Below are 24,016 nucleotides of genomic sequence, written 5' to 3'. Positions count from 1 at the left end.
AATAATTTATAAGAAAATTAATACTTCATAAAAATGATCATATATTTAATAGTATATTGATTATTTAAAATCTTTTTTTTTTTATATTATTTTAATTAATACGCACTTTTATAAAAAAAATCATCATACGAAAATTTTACTGAAAAATATTGGTTATAAAAACTTCAATATTATTAAATCATATAAATATATTTGAGTATACTATTTATATTGAGAATTTTTATATATAAATAAATTTATAAAAGTTTTAAAAAGAATCTATCTCATATTCGCTACATATCTAATGATATGATTATTATAATTGCAACTATATTTTTACATTTTTGTTTCCATTTTATACCATAAAAAAGCTTCTTGGACTAGATCTTCCACACATCAATGGTTTTCTAGTTTACTCAGTTTTCTTCCAGCGTTTACGCCTTTTGGAGATATATCACATGACATTACTTGACAATATTATATGCACATATGTGTAGAATATATACATCTTAGGTATCTTCTTGTGTGCGAAATGTACATACATACATGCATATAAAATACACGCATATATAAAGATTCTCTGTATGAATTTACAAAAATGTTTTTTTTTTCTTAATTGTACATTTTTTTATTTTTAACCTATTCACTAATTCTTTAAGCAAGTGAAAAAATAAGTTACAAAGTATGTATTCAGTATAATAATTTAACGAGAGAGATAGAGAAAACGATTCTCTGGGGTTTAGTTGGCGACGAGGAGATGCTGATACTGGCTTGCAGGGTAGGAGGAGGGCAACAGGTCCAGCAGTTTGTTAGCTTCAGTCGTCGGAGCAGCATTATTGTGAGCAGTCGTGTTCGCGTGCTGCGTGTGCGGCACATAAAACGGATGGCCGGGTGCGTTGCCATTGGCCGCATTGTTCGCACCGCTGCCGGCGGCCGTCGACGGTTCCGGGGCAGCGTAACGAACACCCGTATGGGGAGCGGGATATTGCGCGCTGCTATTGTACGGCTGGAACGGGGTCGGCGGATAGAAATAGCCGCCGTGGTCGGGCTGAATGAGGGACGGGGAGCGCAATCCCTGCATGTGGTGGGACGCGCCGCCGCCGCCACCGATTTGCTGCTGCATTGCACGCTGCTTTATGTAGTTCGAGAACTCGGTCGGAGACATCCTGCAAAACCAAACTTATTTATTCATTTATTTTGATATGCACAGAAAATAGCGACGAGGGGCATTAAAACTCGGCATGGCAAAATATATTAATAACGGTTATAATTTACCATACGTACGCACACCGAGGGTAGAATGCCTAGGATTACGTTGTCTTTCATACCATTCGTACAAACCGATGACATATGAATAAAATTATATTGAAAACTGAACATCAGTATTAGATTCACATAGTTTATTTCGGATAAAACTAAATATGATACGATGATATGGTTATTACCATTAACACAAGCAAAAAAATACGTGCAAGCCAAATATATACCCCCAGCAATTCAATTTATTTTATTTGAGACAAATTAGGATAAAATGTTCAAAAATCAACTAATTGCTAGTATATTATTGATATAGCTGTTCGTTGAAAAACTATTTTTATGAATAAATTTTTGACTTAAATATTTTAAATTAAAGTTGTTCGCAAAAATGTGTTATATATATATATATATATATATATATATATATAAATATGGGCAATATAAATAACATAATTGCCCGAATTAAGAATTAATACATTACTGAATTATTGCAATTATTTGTCACCTGTTAGCGCGCTTGCTGTTAGTTTTGAGCTTAGTAGAGCCAAATTTAGTTTGAGCGAACGCCGCAGTGGTGAAGGTGAGCGGTGCGCTGGGCCTCGGAGCAAAAGAAGGTGGACTTGGAGCAATGGGCGGCGAGGGAGAATTTCCGCCTTGCATCACAGAAACGCAAGGCATACGAGCCTCTGGCGACAAGCTTAGCTCACTGAAACCTGCTTCCACTGGACGGAAGCACTGTGCTTCAGGATTAAATGTCTTAGTGACCTCACGGTCTGCAATTGCGTTGTCGTGTGGATCATGCGAATCTGGGGATTCACTAAATAACACCTTAACAGCGCCTTTCTCGCCAATACGATAGCTCACCTCCCCGGGGTCCACCCAAACGGCCAACTCTTGCGGCAGATTTTCCAAAATGTCTTGAATCGGCACACCGCTCTCGCGCGCCGCTCGCTCTAATACGGGATCAGCTGGGTCGCCGGTTTTCAAGCAACGGAATGCGGATCCTTTGAAAGGCTTCTCGGGATACCAATGCCCTCGGAACTTGTCCTTCAGCGCCCTCTCCAACTCTTCGCCAAAGATGTTCACTCGTCGTCGAGGTAATTTGTTGTAAAGGTACGAAATGACGAAGTTCAGTGCAACTTGTACTTCGATGTGCATGGTTCTTGCTGATTTGGTTTACTAATGTTGAACAGGATATAACGACAATTAAGAGTATATCTCTACAGAGAGATCATGGATTGCATATGATGTTGGGAGATCAGTGTTCCAAAGACCTGCAAAAAAAATTATAATGAAATTATAAAATATATCAAAAATAGATATTTTATTATTTTGTTTTGACATATAAAAAGCTAACTTCAATTATAATTCACGACATGATTATTGCTATAAAAATGAGTGTTAGTTGACTTATTTTCATACAGCAATAAAGTATTTATTATAAAATAATAGCATTTAGCCAAGAAATAATGTTTTATTCTGACCTAGTTTTTTGACAATAGCCAAAAAATATAACGGAATTTAGTTTAATTTGGTGTAACGCAAAATTTTATAATGAAATTATAAAATATATCAAAAATAAATATTGAGGTAAGACATATACCAGTTTTTTTTTGTAACAATGAGATACGATTTTTCTAAGAGAAGAAACAGTCATAAAATATCTTACACTTCGACTGAAAATAAAATACTGATCTGTGTGTATCGACAAAATTTGAACATTTAGAATGCTAACTTCCATTATAATTCTCGATATGATAATTGCTATAAAAATGAATATCAATTGACTTATTTTCATACAGCAATAAAGTATTCATTATAAAATAATCGGATTTAGCCAAATAATAATATTCGAAATAATAATGTTCTATTGGCCTAGTTTTATTACAATAAATAACCAAAAAATTTAACGTTAATTAGTTCAATTTGGTGTAACGCAAAATTTCATAATTAGATAAAATAGGATACATACCAGTATTTTCTAAGATATGACTTTTCTAAGATAAGAAATAGTCAGAAAATATTTTACACATCGATTGAAAATAAAATACTGATCTGTGTGTGTATCGGCAAAATTTGTTTTGAATCATAAAACTGAAACGGAGTAAGCTTTTTGTTTTTATAGTCACAAAGTTCATAAATCGAAAATCGCATTTGATATATTCAATTATAAACTATTCAACTGTTCTATTATCATTTCAATCGCGAAGGTCATTGCAATATGCGTAACAAGCAGCGTAATAACATGCAGGGATATGGCAGTCGTAATAAAACGGAACTCCACATCATCTTCCTTTATTATAAAATACTTATGTAATGAGCGAAAACAAATTAAACGTTTTGTAATATGAAGATTCCAGAAGAATGCTGCAGTAATTTAATCACAAAACACGTGAGGCACCTATTATTTCTCTTATCAAAGTCATCATATATCACGCATTGTTATCGAAATGCACCCATTAAATAAAAAAAAATCTTATCAAATCAAATATTTTTTTTTAAATTTTATTTAAATCACTTGAATGAGTCTCGAATATGTTTTGTACTACTAAACATCAAGCCAGATAGTATTGATTTGAATTAAGTTTTCGAGAATATAACAATAATTCATAAACCACATCAATATGATATTACGCCTGATTTGTATTTCAGTGTTGCAGTTTGAACGTTAATTTTCCAACTATTTTATTTTAATATACTTTCAGTTAACTGATAACTGATTTTGAGACGTTTTTTCGCTTTACTGAAAAAGCTAAATTTTCTGCCACCAAATTCATTCGACATGCATATAACAACGTAAAAAATCTATACAAGCAGCAGATATCACAAACCTATAAATGGCACAGATTCTAAATGCCATCGACCAAAATTTATCATATAAATTATGTTTATTTTATGAAAAAGAATATCTAAATAGATTATAAAACTATAATTGTTTAAGAATTCTAAATATCATGGCAACAATGCTATGCGTTGTTAAATTATTCAAATCGTCAAAAATCTATTGGAATATCTTACAAAGCGCATCTGATTATTTTAGCATAATTCAAAAACAAATAATATATTGCTTAATCATGCAAGTGTGAAGTACCGTGTATTTGTTAGTACCGACCGTTTCACTTGGAAATATAGATAGCAATATGCTTCCAAGTAAAAATAGCCCTCGCCCCACATTGCTATCTTAATAATAAGTCATCATTATCAAGAAATTGTTATAATCAATTTAATCATATAGAGATGGCACAACTTCTTAGGTTACCATCTATAATAAAGCTAAGCAAGTTGTGTAATTTATCAAAACAGCTTATAGAACCCTTAAGTTCTGATCAAATAATATATATATATATATATATATATATATATATATATATATATATATATAAGGTGGTCCTTAATATGGACATTTTCTAATTTCCTTGCTGCCAAGGACTCAAATGGTTCCAAATTGATAAAAAAAACCTCTATGAGTTTTAGCTCTTAATCTTTTATAGTGCGCAATTCAATCAAAGTTTTGTATGAAATAGCATGAGAAAATTTTCAAAAATTTCAAAAATGTTTTTTAGATATAACTTAGCGAACAAATGAATGAAAATGAGTTTTATTCAAAATTCGACGCTCTACAAAACAAATTATAAAAATTCTATTTTTCAAAGCGTCGAATTTTCAATAAAGGATGACACGAATTGTCACTTTTAATTCTTTTGTTGCTAAGTTATACCTAAAATACATTTTTAAAATTTTCTAATTTTTTTCCATGCTATTTCCATACGAAGCTTTGATTGAATTGCGCACTATCTATAAGTTAATATTAAGAGTTAAAACTTTTAGTTTTTTTTTTATCAATTTGGAAGCACTTAAGCCTCTGGGAGCAATAAAATTCAAAAATGTCGATATTAAGGACCGCTCAAATAATTTCTGATACATTAAAAAAAAATATAAGTCAATCTTTGATTCCCAAACGTTTCGGCATACAATTTAATGTCATCATCAGTGGATATTGAAATTGGTATCTTACAACAATACAGAGTATATATTCGTTATCCAAATTTTCAGTTTGAAAACTTCCCAACTAGATATAATTTTCAACATCTTTAAATCAAATTATTCAAATAAAACAGTTTGTATATTATTATATGATCTAAAGCTCAGTAATTTTTTCTCAAATGTCAAATAATAAATAACATTATTTTTGTTTGTTTATTTCACTAATAGTAATGGAATTATGATGCCAAATGGAATTATGACATCAAACAGGATTTTGTTTCAAATATAACAAATATGTTTACATACAAGATATGTGCCAAATATTTTATATTTTTTCGAAATCCACAAGAATCAAATAATTAAACTAAATTTGTATGACTTTTTTATTTATATATAAATTATAATCTCTCTGAATTCTAATCTGCAAATATAATTAAACTAAATTTGTATGACTTTTTTATTTATATATAAATTACAATCTCTATATTATTATATGAATACATTTAATAGTTGTTTTGTTAGTTTTTATTTAAAATCAGCCCAATAGTTGATCTATATTTTATTTATTTTTATTAGAATTTATCTAACACTGATGATATATTTTTGAATGTAATGTAGAAATGCCGATAAGGAGATTATTACCGCTTCATGCCATAACGTGGAATTTGAACCAGAATCTTTGTGGTTGCACAGCCAAGACTCTTTATCATTTTTGCAACATACTGCGTTGACTTGTATTAGAATTATTATTATAACTGGCATTATTAAATATCACTTATTTACAATATGTTTGACTAAATACCGACGATGTATAGGATTTAGAATAAGAAAACTGCAAACTCGATTTTTTTTTGTAAAAATTGTTTACATTCGCTGAATATCCAAATTAAAGATATTTTTTTAAGTAAACAAATTAATTTGCATGTACAAATTCATTTTTTGAATTAAACGATAACGCGACAAAAAAGTGCTTAATTTGATAACCTTTAGTATGCACCCAAGGCCAAAGAACGTAGTTACTGAAATGCGCGGTTTGAAATGCAGCAAAGCAAATAAAACGCCATATAAATCTTATAGCGGGCTTTAAAATTTTAAAACCGCAAACACACTAATAAAATATGTAACGACAAGCAAAAATACAAACATGCAAGCAAAGAAGTTCCATGGTGTAGTTGCGTAGGCAGATATATTACTTTCGTAATTTTAATAAACTCTAGTTGTCAAGCAAGCGTTGTTCCGCAATGTATCATTTTCATTAATGAATCCGACATTTCAGCAACCATCCGGCATACGAGATCAACACAGAATAATTGCAAAAATCGAGGGTTCAACGTAGACATTTATTTGAAAAAAAAATCGTCTATATTAAATACAATGGTGACACACACACACACATATATATATATATATATATATATATATTAGGGTTGGTCGACTTGTATGAGTAAAAAAGTCGTATAGGCACATATGAATTTCGAATACTAAAGATCAAAATAAGATACTTTGCCGAAGAAACCATATCTCTAAAATAAATTCTGATGTTTTGCGCATAGACCCAAAGATTGGGTCAAATTTTGAAAAAACTTGTTTTGGCTCATTTAGAGCGCCCCAATATTGTATGACCGACCCCCACTAACTTTAAAGGCCGAATCATGGTCCTGAGTAAATTTTTAATCAACGCAAACTAAAATTGAAATTTATAAAATCTATGACTCCTTTTATAAATTTTTATCGAAAATTAACGCAAGTGCAAATAAAAGATATAGTGTCTCCTGTGACACAATTTATATTTGCCCACATCTTACAAACTATGCATTCCATCTAATTTTCTTCAATTGAATCTGTATATGATTGTTGTATGCTACGACTATTAGCCGCAAGATTTTGTTGCAATTAATTCCACGGGTGGTTTCTCTTACAATAATCAAGGTAAAGATTTAAACAACTTAGCTACACATTATCAACGATTCATAAATTTGAAACACAACAGGACAGTAGATATGACAAAACTCTCCGATTGAGGCAAAAAATTATTTTAATATCTTTAACGATCCTATTGAAAAAGCATGTTACTAATTACTCCTGTTACAGATAGCCCCTAACTCCTCTACTGAAATAAAATAGAGAAGACACTAGACCTGATCGCTTTTAACAATATTATGTAAAAAATCACACGTATTTTATATTTTGAGAACAAAATCATAAAATTGCAGTATTTATTTTTTTAATACATATAGAATAAAATGTCGCAATAAATTACAATTTTTCTATTCAAGTTCTGCGTCCAGGCTGTATTTTTAGACGTTGCGCAAGCATTTGACAAGGTATGGCACACTGGTTTATTGTACAAACTACAACTCTGTTTATTAGAACCGATATTTTCAATAATAAAATCGTTCTTTGAAAATAGAGAATTTTTCGTCAGCATTAACAACGAGGAGTCGACCAAAAAAAAGATCCTCTCTGGGGTGCCCCAGGGAAGCGTCCTTTCTCCAACTCTATTTCTTATATTCACAGCGGATTTTCCTTTATACTCCGGAACAAGCGCGTCGACATTTGCTGACGATACATGTATCATTGCCTCCAATAAAGATCCCGCAATAGCTTCGCAACAATTACAAGAACATCTAGATATTGCTACAAAATGGCTTTCTTTATGGAGAATTATGACAAACGGCTCAAAATCTACGCATATCACTTTCACGCTGCGTACTGGTATATGCCCTACAATTAAGTTAAATGGACAGGAAATCCCAGTAAAAGATAGCGTAAAATATCTCGGAATACACCTAGACACAAAATTGAACTGGAGAGTTCACATTAACAAGAAAAAACAGCAGATTGATGAACTATTCAAAAAACATTACTGGCTACTGAATAAACGTTCCGAACTGTCGACGAATAACAAACTAATTATTTATAAATTTTTTTTAAACCAGTGTGGTCTTATGGGATTCAACTATGGGGCACCGCCAAAAAAACCAATCTACAGATTATTCAGCGAGTGCAGAACAAGATCATAAGGAAGGCACTGAACGCACCTAGGTACGTTCCCAACTGGTTGATTCACCAGGACAGCGACATAATGACAGCAAATGAAGAAATTCAACATAAAACAAACAACTACAAAAAAAGATTAGACGAACACCCAAATTACTTGGCACACAAAGTATACTCAGAAGCGCGCCCAACAAGACTAAAACGAAAAATTCCAAATGATCTCATAAATTTGTAAATTATTATTATTATTACTATTATTATTATTATCATTATTATTATTATTATTATTATTATAATCTTATTATTTTTCTAGTATTATTTTATTATTCAGAAATTTTATTTATATTATTTATTAATTTTATTTTTATTATTATTTGCTTATATTTTATATCAAATCATATTACGGATATTATTTTCATGTAAATTTTATCCTTTGCACTTTTATTTATTTAAATTTATGTTATTATTTATCAATATTACTTGATGTTAATAATTTAGCAGTTGTAATAATTATTGAAATTAAAAAAAAAAAAAAAAAGTTCTGCGTCCTGCGTCATGGTATAAGGTGTACCATGACCCTCAACTCATCAAATTCTTTATATATGATAAGCTTTGAAAAAAAATTGGATTAAACGTCGTTCCTATGAATCTCCATCTGTTCTTAATCTGCACACAGTAAGCAATTAATGTGCCTAAATAGTTATAATATTTGAAATGCGATAAAGTTTAATTTCTCCAGTATTCAAATTGAATGAAAATATTGCATCTTATGCAGCCTAATAATTGATTAATTAATTAATTGATGCTATTCTTGAACAATTAATATCTCCTACTTTGTTGAACTACAAATTAAATCTGACCTCAGTATGTTTATTTTGGTAAGAAAAACTTGAATATAGTATTCAAATTGAATTAATTTTATTTTGTATGATGTGCATTTATGATTGAGTTTTTCATTTTATACAACCAAACATCTTTATTAAAATGCGCGTTAAAAATAATTCCTGTATGCCCTCAAATAATTTTAACATTTTTAGACAATTGACTTCAGTTTATAAATATGGAAAGTTAATGATGGGCCCCTAAACATGGGCTCAATATAAAATCGAATTATCAGTTTTATTCAAGCCTCATTATTAATTCACATTTTTGTAGCATATGATATCAAAGCTTTCAGCAATATAATAAATCTCTATTCAAAACAAAAATAAATCATTACAGCTGATAAGAATAATAAATCATTATCAAAGTTCAAGTTTTCACAAACATGAAACCAAGTAGATTGGATAAAACTAGTTAAACAAAAAAATAGGATATTTATTAATATTTAGTTAAGTAACAAATAATAGTAATTTGTTAGATGTGATGAATATATTCATTTTTATAACTTATAAAAATTAAATTTTTAAAAATGAATATATTCATTACATCTAATGAATATGATATAGATATATGAATATAATAAAGTTCATTTGTCCGGTATTCTTTATATATGATAAGCTTTGAAAAAAATTTGGATTTAACGTCGTTCCTATGAATCTCAATCTGTTCTTAATCTGCACACAGTAAGCAATTAATGTGCCTAAATAGTTATAATATTTGAAATGCGATAAAGTTGGAATTTACGATAGTCCAGCATCATTTAGGAAAATTTTGGTTTTCCCCAAAGGTATGTCTTTATAGCAAAAAAAAAACGCTCGAGGGCTATTCGGAAGTGTTCAGGTTAGTTTGAGCAAGAATAAAATTGTTTTAACGAATGAATATAATATATATATATCAACGATTTATGATGAATATTAATAAAAAGCGAAGGTAAGAATTGAAACATTAGCTTCCAGACAAACATTAAAAAATAAAATAAATCTGGAACAACTAGATTATTGTTCAAAGGGTTAAGGGCAGTACGTTCGGAAAAAAGCCGATAACATGATCAATAATTGTTAAAAAAAGAGAAAAATGTCGATAATAATTTACCTCTGTACTAGCTGGGGGAAGAGAAAAAGCAGCGATGGCTTTTAAGAAAAACACAGTCAGATTAAAAGTTTTGCAATGTGCTAACGCCTTTTGCTCCCTTTGAAGATGGTTTTTAACTAATTTGTATTGTTCTTGTAGTTTAAGTTTTAGCCTTATTATTTTTAAAATTACTGACCGATAAAGACTTCTACTGTATACTGTATATTTTCAATTGAAAAATAGCTTATTATGGACAGTGCGGTGTGAATTCGCAATAGGATTTCTCTTACACTATTCTTCCCTGAATCGAGTAGGAGTTTAACTCAGCTTACGGACTTGCCCTAGGGCAGTACCAACCATTATTTATTATATTATATTATATTATATATATATATATATGTATATATATATATATATATATATATTAAATATAGTTATAATTATCGCATATTAAACATATCACAATATATTGTTTCCTTCCAGAAAAGCGGTTTGCCTTATGCAACTAATGCATTATATGCTATTTATTTAACAAAGTAATTTTATCTGCAATAAAGCATACGTTTTTACGATCTATTGTGGTTTATCATTTTAAAACCGTACTCATGTTCGCAATAATATTGAATTGCGGAAATTTATGCTGGTAATAAAATGCATTATCCAAAAAATTATAAAATGTTATGGAAATCCTACTATGTATTTGAATCGCAAAATATGCATCACTTTCCAACACTTTCATTGAAAATAAAGTTGCTAAAATAAAATCGTATAATACTTCAATTTGTGTTAAATAATACAGTAACGAAACAATTTTTTTTTTTTTTTTTTTATTTATTGTTTGAACAGCAATCAGAACTCCTATATGTTCTATAAGCTGTTGGTTAACGACTTAATACTACTTTTATTTCATGAGAGGCAATCCATCGATTAACCATTCTCTTATGTGTGGGATATTTTTGATATTAGCTCTTACGTCTAATAGTTGCATATGATTGGATGTTGCAGCTATGTCCACGAAGGACGATTTCCACTTGGAATTATATTATGATCTATAATCTCAAGTGGAAATTTGACATCAAAGCTGCCTGATGTCGGGCTACGGCGGTAGCGGGAATCGATCCAGCGAGCCTGGAACTAGTGGCTGCTAGTCCACGCTCTAACCGATATCGCCACCGCCGGCCCAGTAACGAAACAATGATGTAAAATTATCAATGCCCAGTGAATATATTACATAACTAGGTGTAAGTCGCATTTTACATTGAAAAAACTTCCCGATATATGTAAATAACCGACATAATCTATAATCATTGAAATTTAGCTAATTAGATAAAATTTTCAACTATTTATTAATAATAATAATAAGAATAAGAATAAAGATTTCGCTTTCATGAAAAACCAATTAATTTAAAATTAATATGTTTAAAAGAAACTTTTAACATAAGTAATTAAATCAATTATAACGCACATACACAAGCTTGTATAATGCGGCATATTATTCCAAACAGAGTTTTTATGATTGAACCACTTTTCGTATAATAGTTTAGAATATTTGTTTGGACGACGAACTCTATCGTCATTGTAAGCTCCTGACCAATCTTTGATAAAAACTAAAGGGGCGGGCGTTCATTAATCACGTTAGGCTTTTAGGAGGTTTTGACAAAAAATCACATGGGGGAAGAAGGGGTCTAGTGAGATATTTTCAAAAAAAAAAATCAAAAAGTTGACGATTTTTTTTGTAACTAAAAATACACGTAATATTTGGTGGGGAAGGGGGGGGGGTGTAATTTTGAACATAACCACGTATCACCAAGAGAGAAGGTGAGTCCAAAAAACCTTCAAAAATCAATCACGTGATTAAAAGACGCCCCTAATCAGCGAAGATTCTCAACCAATATCTTTCGAACAGTTAAATTTTTCAAACGATTCAGGATGATTGGCTAAAACGTAAACAAAAAGTTTTACACTTTTTTACTAATTACAAAGAAACGGTTTGGCCGATCGTACAAAAATGACAAACTTGAGTCCCTATAACTTTTAAATTCTTGAAATCGGTTTGGCCGACTTACATACACACGCAACATTTTCCAAATTTGGTCTCAAATGATTGACATACCTTAGAAAATACGGGGCCAACAGTGCCAAAAATGGTAATTCAGTTTTTGAGATAGCGGATAGTCCGATTTAAATGATTCAAAAAACATTTTATTTGTATTGACAAAATAAATAACTGCTGAAATTTTTGGAACGGCAGATCCAGCGGTTTCGGAGATCGAATAAAAAAAGCAAAAATAATGATAATTGGCGGTCAAAATCATTAGACATATGCACATCAAATTACCCAATATTTCATAGAGATTTTAATATAAATTAATAAGTATATATTTTGTTTACATTTCTATGGGTTAGTACCAATGTTTATCAGTTAAACTGCGACGAAAAAGATACAAATTTTTCCGAAAAAGTAATTTTTTTTTTTCAAAAATTTCAAAATCCCCAAAAAACTATTTTTTTTTCAAATTTCAAAGCATTCATAAAATTTTAATTTTTGGTACGAAAAGTTCCATCAATTTGTCTTAAGGCACGATGTCATGCGCCACTGTTGTTCAATACATTTCAACCTTCATCACACATCTGGTTAGACATGACAAATGTTGTGTAAATTAATCGCGAGTGTAAATAACAATAGAGTCATTTGGCATTTTCTTATTCAATGAAAATATTTATATTAATTTACGTTATTGTGTACGTCATAGACTGTTTGTCATAAATATTTCCATGAAAGAAAAAAAAAACAATTTTATTATTAATTACGCAATAATTTATAATCGTACATGGCTTTTACAAAGTTCCATCAAGGTCCACGTACCTTATTCGTTATTCGTAATTCATCGTTATTAATATTTCTGTTCGCCGTTGAATAAACATGTGTTATTATTTTGTATCAAGATGATGTAAATCTACTAAAAATATATTTTACAGCAGCGTGTATGCAAGTAGGTGATATTTTGTAATGTGTGATATTCGCATTCCACAACTTCAGAGCCACAAGTAACCAAATATGCAATATGCTCACAATATTCCGTATCAGATACCCGCAGTCATCAGTTAGTAATGAATTTATAATTTTTCAGAAAATATTTTCCTATGATTAATCAAGATGCAAAATTAAGACCCTATCGAGCTAAAGTAAAAAATCGCCTAAGAGCTTTCAATGTTCAAAACACATTTTAAATTAATACCTACTCAATGCGAAAAATATGTTTCGAATCAAATAGCGTAAAGAATGTTTCAAATGGCTAACTATAATTGTAATATTAAAATCATATATATAATTTTTTTTATGAATTTTATTTATACTGGTTGATGACATGAGATAGTGCGATATATTATTTAATTAGTGCAATATATTAACATTAATAAATATTGAATCTCTACAAATGTAGTTTACGAATTTACCGAGAGATCATTCGGAGAAGGTTCGTTTCGACGATACCCATCTTGGTCAGTCTGATATCAGATTTTCACTTGATATTATAGATCGCAAATATGAAATAAGGTGAAAATAGTCTTTTAGTGCATAATCACTATTAGAAATATATAATGTAATCTCATCAGAAAGAGAATGGCAAACCACTGGAATGGATAGTCCTGTTTTCTGATCAAATATAAAAAAAACTCGCAGATGTCTAAACCTAATACTGTTATAGGTGGTGCAAACTATCAAAATATATATAAAAATCTACAAAACTGAAGCTATTTTCTTAAACAATAAAAATTAAACCACAATCATAAATATACACTCAAATTTAGGTAAATAAAAATGGTCTGTAGTCGAAGTATTTCATAATTTTATTTTAATTAATTTCAAAACGTATATATATTTCATGGTTTGCTAATAAAAATACGTTATTGACTTATAAATATGTTCTTTATGACATTGAGTTGCATGCCAGCCACGTGTGGTAAGAGAGTCAGTAATATTTTAGACAAACTCAAATAAATCATACATTTAAATAGATTTAATGAACGGAAAAATTTACGAAAGGAGCATCAAAACGAACAAGAGTACATATGTGTTAAACACAAAAAAATGATGGAATTGGTGCAGATTCGTAATTATAATGACTAAATGATTCTTATTGTTTAAAAAATCAACCAGTTATTAAAACGCTATAAAAAACAAAATGTAGTAAAATTTTAAACCAAATAGATCTTGCACAAAAGACTAATTGTGTTCGTCCTCTGTGTTATTAGCATTTCCGTCCTTTATTTAAAGCATTAAAGTAAGCATCATTACATAAACAATCATCAGCTATAACACACACGAAATAATTTTACTTTGGCGCTAGTTATGGTTATCAAACAAAAATTGTATCAAAGTTACAAATGTAAGTAGTGACCAAATAATAATATTTGTAAGATAGGAACAGCCCACAACTTTGTTAGAAAACTACTACTAGAAACACAGTCAAGAGGCTAAAACAAAAACTTTTCCTGAAAATCGGTGAATAGTGCAGTCTGCTACTAATAATATTAAACTTATTTCAATAAGATGGAAGTAGTACTAGTTACTACCATAAAATGCGATCATTATTTATGTCCTTCAATTTTTACTAACGGTGGTAAAATCTTATAATAAAATAAAAAATAAGTAAGACAAGAACACAAAACAACATACTTGCAGCTCATTATATATGTTTTAAAATATAATTTAGAATTCATCGTTTAATTTGCTAAACGCAGCAGATTCTTACAATTTTCAAGCGATTCTTACTTTTGTTTAAGAAAAAATATTATCACTTCTACATTCATATATGAAACACTTCACTTTCTAACTTTAATAAGTATTGTTATATCAAATAAAATTTGTAAAAATAATTAGTATCGCAACTTGTACTTTATACTTTTACTTTATATAATAAATGGTAAATGTGCAATTATGTTCAGTATGAATTCTTTATAGCTATCCAGATATATATATATATATATATATATATATATATATAACAATATATAACAATATATGTGTAAAAATGGATCTATCCAAATACAGAAACACACGCACACAAGCTCGTGCTCTATTTCTTGGGGTAACGCAAAACGACAAAGAAACGTAACGTAATGATTCTAAAAATTATTCTATTCTGGATTAAATAACTTATTAAGAAATTATAATAACAAAGTTTACATCGTATCCTCTAATTGTTACTATTATATAATTACAATAATGGGACTACCGCATGGACTTTCAATTGTTTCTCAAATTAATGTTATAATGGTAATGATACTTTTATTTTAACAGCAATCAGAAATAAGTCCAAGATGATTTTGTGTAACAATAAAAATAAACTGCTACGCGGCGTACGATTTCTATTTAATCAATATCTTTTTCACTACAACAAATTAATGAACTTGTTAATTACAAAACAAAACCTAAGCGTTTATAGATCTTGTCAACATTGTGTTCATTTTCGAGCATAGTAAACTGTTTGCTAAAAAAATTTGAGTGCATGCAGAAGATTCGAAAAGTGTCTCATACAGAAATAGTAACATACAAAAAACTTGCGTGTGTGTATTTGTATTCTGAACAGCAAATTAAATGAAAAACAAAAAGTTACTTGTGACATTTCGGAATTAGTTATATTCCACCTTGAAATCTGATAATTTGATGTGCATATGTCTAATCAGCATGTCTCCCCATCCACGCAAATGGAACGTTTTTTGAATTGTTCTAATCGGTTGATTTGTGTTCCCGAAATAGTCGACAATATTTGTATCCGCACACACACATACATGCATCAATTTTTTCTACGAGAAGTTAAAAGCTAAAATACCTGGACCAAACAGCAGTCATTATACAGTGACATTAGTTAGTTAATAGTTATACACATTACTTTTAAATTATCTACTTTGAATCGTCAATTTTTTATATTTCGAGAAACGATAAGCTTTTTTGAATTCTTGAAAGACGAGGAAATCTGTGACAGTCAACAAAATTTGTCGAAAACTGTTGTAAGTTTGCTGTAATACATAAGGTATACAATCTACACTACAATTTTAAGAATTGAAGGTAACTCGAATTCGTTCCAATAACCTAGCAAAAGCTGGCATTACTCGCATTTCTTATGAGTATGACTTACAATTAGATGCTGCTAAACCTAAGAACCATGATATTTGTAATAATGCCTTTCTAAGGCCCACCACGAGTAACAAAGTCGGTCGTCCCGAAGGTGATTCAGTTAACTTGACAAAGAAAAATAAATTTGCGTACATCGAAAATAATGATAATGATTCAGTTTTTATTGTAAGAATTAAAAGATATAATATTCTGAACAAACGGGATATGAAAATAAAAAAAACACTATACAAACCAATAACGATTGAGAATACTGACAGATGTAGCTTCAATTGATTGTGAGAGAATTCAAACTCTAGTGGTTGATAATGATACTTATCCTTACCCCCAGAATCAAATGTTTGAGAATAATAACAGCAATAATCTAGAATCATTGACTTAGTATTTGGTACAAATAAATTAAAAAAATCGACGATTCAAAGTAAATAATTTGAAATTAATATGTACAACTATAAGTTACTCTATAATGACTAGGACCTCGGTCTTTTAAATTAAGATTGCAATAGGAATTATCATTTTTTATCGACGTTTTCGATCGAAATGTCTTATACAAATCCAATCGTCTTTTGGCTTGTGTGCATCCTATAATGATACAATAATGTATGAGACAACGGCAGTTCATTTTCATTCTCATATGTTACCATCTGAAACTGGCATATTTATTTAACCTTTAATAAGCGAACGCATTTTCTAAAACTTTTATCAGTAAGAAGGTATCGCTTTATTGGATTTGAATAGAATTGACCAATATACGAATTAATTTTCTGAATACATTGTGCCCATATCGATAGTTGTAAAAAAATTCTTTTTGTTATGCCGTGTGTATCGCGACATTCGATTTTTTTGGAATATTTCAAATGTCGCGAGTATGATAAAAATGTATAAATGTACACACTAGAGTTGGGTAACTCACTCCGGAGTGATCACTCCGATACAACTCCTCCCTCGGAGTGAATCCGAGTGGAGTTGTCTCCAAATTCTCAGGAACGATGAATGCAACGAAAAAAAGTATAATAACAATTATGTAGAGAAATTTAAAATAAATACATTTTACAAATCACTTTATTTATATTAATTACTCTTGGTACCACAATGCGCTATGGTCTGGTATTTTCAATTATTAATATTATTAATTAATTGCAAATATTATTACATGCTCTGCTACTATTTTTAATAATTTAATATCATTCAGTTTGTTTAAAAATTTAAATATAAGTTGAAAGTTTAGAAATTACAAACATGAGCAACATCTTCGAGAGTTTGTAATATAGTTCTTCGGCGTAAAAATATCATCGATATCCAATGATAAGTAGCAAAAACTTAAAATTATTGTTGTTATCTGTTATCGCCTGATATTTTCCCAGGATATTTGTTACACTTGTATGGAACTGAAGGAACTTTGTCTGCAACTGAATACAATTTTGTTTCCTTGATTGGCGCGCCGTGAAGAGTCGACTTTCATTGCGCATTCAAAAATCATTTTGGATTGTTATAAATATTTTGGCTTGAAGAAGCAGAAAACAAATTCGTCTTTTTGTAATCGAATCGTCGCGCATAATGCTTAGCTAGTTGACCATTGATGCGCTAAATCAGCACTTCACCTTCGGAAAATTTATAAACTATGTATGTTATCGTAGTAAATCTTATTTAGTGGCGATAGTTTATAATAAGAAATCGATATACATTTTTACAAGAAATTAGAAAAACGATGGGATTTTATCTTTTCTTGTAAAATTTGAACATGTGTTAAGAACTGCTTTAAGAAAAAACGTGACATTTCTATCCTAGACTGCGAATAGTCAATACATAGTTTCGACAACTTATTAAAAGTTATGTTTATTTGTGTGATTTGCCAATCGTGATGTTACTCTATTTGTGATGTTACATACTCTATCTCTATACTAATTAACTATCATACTATTTTTTATTGATGTAACGCCCGACTTTTAAACTGAAATAAAAAAACTCAAGACTATTCAATTCAGAATATATCTATATATCTTATATATAAAAATGGAGCTCTGTTTCAAATGTCCAAGTAAAACTCTAAAACGGCTGAATCGATTTGGCCAGTCTTAGTCTTGAAAAATTCGTGCTAATCAGTAGGTGGTCGGAAAGGTGAGATATTATTTCAAAATTTTGTAGAAACTTTACATTTTTAATTTAAAATTTTTTATAGAAGCGTATCTTGAATAAAACAATGGACGGTGGCTAATAAGTGAAATGTCAAACGTTTTTGACAGATGATGTTTAATTACATTTAATAGGATGTTTTACGTGAATATTATGTATTTATGATTAAATTGTAGTAAGTAGTTTTGTTTGTAGTTTTATTTATATACAAAAACGTTAGTAAACGGGCCGCAAGTGTTACTAGAGACTCAGAATATCAACTTTTTTGAAATGTTAATATGAAAATTCAATTTTTGGCATATTTTTCTCAAACACGGTGCTCTGAAAGATCTCATTTGTATAATTATATACTCATTGGTATTTATAAAACATTGTTTAGGTTATATTAATTTTTATTTATGTTATTTAAATTCAGAACCTAAATTTGGTATCGATCAAAGAGACATTTTGTCGAATAATATTTTCCCAGTTATAATTTCCTAGAAAAAAAGTCCACCACCGATGTGTCAAAAATCAGTAAAGTTAAGCATTGTTTGACAAGGAATTGAAAAGTAAAAGGAAAAAGATGTATAACCACCTATTACCTTGATTCTTATGACTTTGCTATCTGGAGATAAACTGTAATCTTTGAAAATCCATAATAAAAGTATTTTCTTCCGTTGGTAGTTTTTTGGCATTAGTTAAAAGTGTAATTATTTTGTAAAACACCTTTAAAATTAAAATAAGACATTAAACCTGTTTGCCACCTGGCCGTTCCAAGTTACCCTGTCTATGGGGTAAAAAGGTCTAGATAACAATTTTTTGAAAGACAGCAAAAAAGCACATTTCTACAATTATGAAGTAGCTGGCAGTTTTACTGAACGTAGTCAGATAATTGTTCGTTTGAAATGTGTTATTTGTTGTGATATAATTGATTTACTTTTCATAATATAGTTTATATTTGCTCAAAGTCAAATTGGACCTTTGTGCCTCGCTCTGCTCTACATATATACTTTTTATTAAATTTACTTCAATTCATCGAATGTTACTTGAAACTTTTCAAAAAGCAGGTCAAAGAAGAAATACTTAATTCATTTTCTACCTCTCCTCTCTCCTCGCAGTAATTTGAAAATTTTGTATAAGCTCAGTAGTATTATTTACAATTATACACAAAATCCTGAATCAAAAAAGAATCTGAAAAACTTGAAACGTAATCAATAAGTCGAAAGACCGAAAATGACTTGGATTTGATTATACCATGTTTTCTGTAGAAAGTGTATAAAACTTCCAGTTTGATTGTATTGATGAAATATAGACAAACTAATGGGGTTTATAGCAATCAAACAACACATCCTTATATACTCAAAGTATTAATATTTTTGATTCTCTAGAAATTGTTTAGAATATACCTTACTTAGCAAAACAACGTTTGCCGGGTCAGCTAGTATATATATATATATATATATATATATATATATATATATGTGTGTGTGTGTGTGTGTGTGTGTGTGTTTGAGTCTGTATGTGTGTAGATGCCTATGTAGATATGTATATCAGTCTGGTCTGGTATGAACAACCTGCCACAGTTAGGTCGCTTTATCTTATCTGATTATATCTATATCTACATCCTCATATAAATATCACCGCGGCATAAAACACATAGCAAAAATTTTACGCTCGTGAATTGGAATATAGGTCAATAATAAACTCTACCGACTCTACCATTATATTACGCCGCTCTAAAATTTGTACGATCGATTTTTGTTAAATTTAATTGATACTAAAGCAAAATTATAGTCAAGATTATTTCAGATCATGTCTATTATTACACTGATCCTTAAAAATTTTTTGAATCCTAGCCTTCATTCAGTGGAAAAATTAGTTGATCTTTGTGTTAAATTGGAAAATTTCAATAATCTATGGTATCAGGATATGGCAATGCACTACACTATGTATTATGAACATTCACTTGAAATTACACAATATTTTCACAAAATACTAATTTTAAAAAATACATCTTCAACCAGTCTACGAATAACACACTATCCATTTGTTAAAATTAGTATTTTGTGAAAATATTGTGTAATTTCAAGTTAATGTTTATAATACATAGTGTAGTGCATTGCCATATCCTGATACCATGGATTATTAAAATTTTCCAATTTAACGCTAAGATCAACTAATTTTTCCACTGAATGAAGGCTAGGATTATAGCCGAAACCTATGGATTTAAAATAAATTTTTGAAAGAAATTCATGTTTTTTATTGATGTTATGCCCGATTATTAGACTTTGTTAATACATATGTCAACATCAAATTCAGAATACACAATATACAATATATTGCAATACAAGGTTATAAAATCATTGAATAAATCACAACTTTTGCGCAATCAAAAGGAACTAAATAAAAAAGCAAAATGAAGGTAAAATTAATTGTAAGTGCACTGATTTCGTATCATTTCATTAATGATACAAATTATAATTCACTGCATTAGAGTCTAATTGTAAGAAGAAAAGCTTTATCAAACAATTCAAAATAATTAATTAGCTTTGTTATACTCTTGAATGCAGTAAGTTAATAACTGTACAAAAAATCCTTAATGATCTTTACTCTACAGAACTTAAGTAAATTTATATTAAAGTATTCTGCTATTTTAATCCCCCTTGTTATTGAAAAGTATTTGAAAAATATAAAATAAGAAACATATTATTAATACGCCTATTTACTACCACATTTATTTACTTTCATCCTGTTTTTATTTTCCAAATTATTGTTGAAGAAGAATCTAAATTAATACAATTACATTTGTGCCCATCATTTGAACTATACAAAAAATTAGCGGTTCCTCAATATTTCAAGACCATCAATAAATTTAAACACATGTACACATTAAAAATTGAAAAAAAATATATTTCAAATTGGAAATAAATGCTTATCCAAACGCCGCTTCTGCATCGAAAAATGTTGGCAAAGCGACATATTACATATATACAAATCCGCAGAAGTATTACAAATACGAATAATTTTTTATGGGGTATATTAATAAAAATACTGTGCGCTCGAAGAGTGCCAACTTTTTCAGCAATATGGTGATGTCTTATTGTTTTTACCTCAAGAATTAGAACATTATAAAGGAAGATAATAAGCGACTGAATCATTTTGCACTTTTTGTACGTATGTAGCCGTATGACGATTGAAAACAGATTTATTTGATTACCGTGCAAATACGTGGAAAATTTGGATCATTATATTTTAAGAAAACAACTAGTATAACAAAAATTGTTATTATTATAGTTTTAATACATGTGTAAATTATATAAAAGTAATCTAGTGGTGCATGGCATCGTGTATTAAGGAACATTGATTGCTTAAACTTTCCGTGCCTTGGTACTCTAATCTCTATAAAATATCTGGTAATTTGATGTGTATATGTCTAATGATCAATTTTGTCCCGTATCTTCGAAACGGCTAGACCTGCCTTAGCGGAAAACAAATAAGCACGTGTCCTTGTCGATAGAAACCGAATGTTTTTTTGAATCATTCAAATCGGATCCATGTTCCCGAAATTGTCGACGAAAATTTGAATCCGCACACACATACATACAAACACACACATAAATTCATTTTTTCTAAGGTATGCCAAAATGTTCAGAAATATTTGAACCGTAAAGATATATAAAAATATACATTTTCATTTTTTTTGCGATTACTATAACTTACCCTACGAGATGTTAATAAATATTGTTTCACTTAATATCAATATCAACATGTGACAAGAAATATAGAAATGAGCTTTTGATAAAAATCAGTATTCAATGCAAAAACATTAACAATGATCACTTGGAGATTGTGTAACAACGACCATGTGCATCACATGACTGGTCCCATCCATATAAAACGTATATTACGCATAAACAGTTTAATGTGCGTATTTAATAACGTATGTAATTCTTATTGTATTGCAATTACCTAATGTAAACTAATTATGTTACTAAAATAAAGCGTAGCGGGACTAGGGATTTGACGTAATGCTGTGTCAAGGTCACATATTATACTACATGATAAGCCTTGCCAATTTTGTTGCAACGATACTTCAAAACATGTGTCATGTGGTCCAGTACTCAATGCTCGTGTGAATAAATCGATCATGTGCCTATGTCGGATTTTGTACAAAACTGCTTTTATAAATCTGCATCATACATAATGTACATTCGGGCATTGGGCTTAACTATATGCTCTTTAATTTGTTTTTTTTTTAGATATTTTCCATGCGGAACAAACCCACGTGAAAAATTCTAAACGAAACGGTTTAAACATTTTTAAAGTTTATCAAACAAAATAATTACATACCGTGTATTCGGGTAATTTGATCCAATTTTTGTAATTGAAACACACTTTTGAGAATTTGTTAGATTTGAAAAAATATATTTATTCGATCCGGATTGTCGAATAGCACTGATAGGAAAGTGGTTATCACTGATTTTTTGTAAAATTTAATACTATTTGCGACACTTATTATGTAATGACACTGGCAAGATGTTTAAATCTGTCACTGGAACACTACTCCGATCCGAGAACTCCCTACGCGATGTTAATAAAACGAGTGCAAATACAAGTCTGAAGTCTGAATATCGAAATATCGCACTGTGTTAGTGTAGTAGGTGGCCCGAGCTACGCTGGCGAATCGATGTTCGGCCTCGTCCGTCGCTCGTCGCTGCTACGCGCTGACACTTACACAACCGCGCGGTCTCCGCTGGTCCTGGGATGCTCGCGATCCTCGGCTGTTGGCTGTTGGCTGTTGGCTGTGCCGCTTTGCCGCTTTGCCGCGTGCCGCTCATGTGCCGCTTATGTGCCGCCTCGTCTGTGTGTCCGTGCGCCACGCTAGTACACAATGTACAACGAAAACCTACCAGATACGAATTATTGATTCTGTTTCAAATATAGGTCTCGCGCTGCCTGCCCCTGTACCGTTTGCATCAATACACTCTTTCGTTGTGTTCGCGCTGCTGCCGCTGCCGCTGCTGCTCTCTTGCTGCTGTGTTTGTGAGCCAGCGTGCTCGTGTGCCCCTGTGCCCGTGTGCCCGTGTGCCCGTGTGCCCGTGTGCTCCACTCGTGCCTATGTAGAATATCATAACAAGACACTGGGTCATTTATTTCCACTAAAGTAACGCGTTTACAATTGATTTGTCAATGACGTTATAGCATTGAATATTGCTACAATTACATAACAAGTAGGAACATATTACCATATAAATATTATATCTACAATTAACAAAACTATAATTAAATGCATAAAAATAATTGACCTTAACATTCTCGCCATTATAAGTTCAAACTAGTACTGTATGGCATCGTGCCAATGCAAATTGCTGGAACTTCCCATACCGTAATTTTTTCAAATGTATTATTATAAATACTGCAATTTTCATTATTTGTATGTTATAGACAAAATATAAGAACTTATAAATTGAACGATAATGTTCATATAAGTTTACATGAAAAATAAATAAACAAAACTTAACGATCTTCTTCGAAGGGGAGAGAGAATAAAGAATCTTATCTCATATTTCTAAGAAATATAAACTGAATTGC

The 24,016-nt window shown here is 30.3% G+C and overlaps 1 protein-coding gene across 1 annotated transcript; it reads right to left on the bottom strand.

Annotated features, from left to right (window-relative positions):
- LOC113377282 (protein Tob1) lies at positions 1–23,069 on the bottom strand. The gene is made up of 3 exons (XM_026617540.1): positions 22,775–23,069; positions 1,742–2,510; positions 1–1,145 (listed from the first exon to the last, which is right to left on the bottom strand). Exons 2-3 carry the CDS (start codon positions 2,392–2,394, stop codon positions 719–721), a joined length of 1,080 nt encoding a protein of 359 aa, XP_026473325.1. The 5' UTR covers positions 2,395–2,510; positions 22,775–23,069; the 3' UTR covers positions 1–718.
- Positions 23,070–24,016: the final 947 nt, after the last annotated feature.

The sequence above is a fragment of the Ctenocephalides felis genome, unplaced genomic scaffold (assembly GCF_003426905.1).
Source record: "Ctenocephalides felis isolate EL2017-DRISC unplaced genomic scaffold, ASM342690v1 CF-g0.4_SCAFFOLD_01886, whole genome shotgun sequence".
NCBI classification, from domain to species: domain Eukaryota; kingdom Metazoa; phylum Arthropoda; class Insecta; order Siphonaptera; family Pulicidae; genus Ctenocephalides; species Ctenocephalides felis.
Note: the sequence above shows the minus strand (reverse complement) of the source record. Positions and strands in the feature narration are given on the sequence as shown.

Excerpts from the sequence above, each read along its gene's own strand:
- LOC113377282 (XM_026617540.1), bottom strand. The coding sequence starts at position 2,394 with ATGCACATCGAAGTACAAGTTGCACTGAACTTCGTCATTTCGTACCTT. Across the intron at positions 1,146-1,741 it reads AACAGCAAGCGCGCTAACAG|GATGTCTCCGACCGAGTTCT; the intron begins GTGACAAATAAT and ends TTGGTTTTGCAG.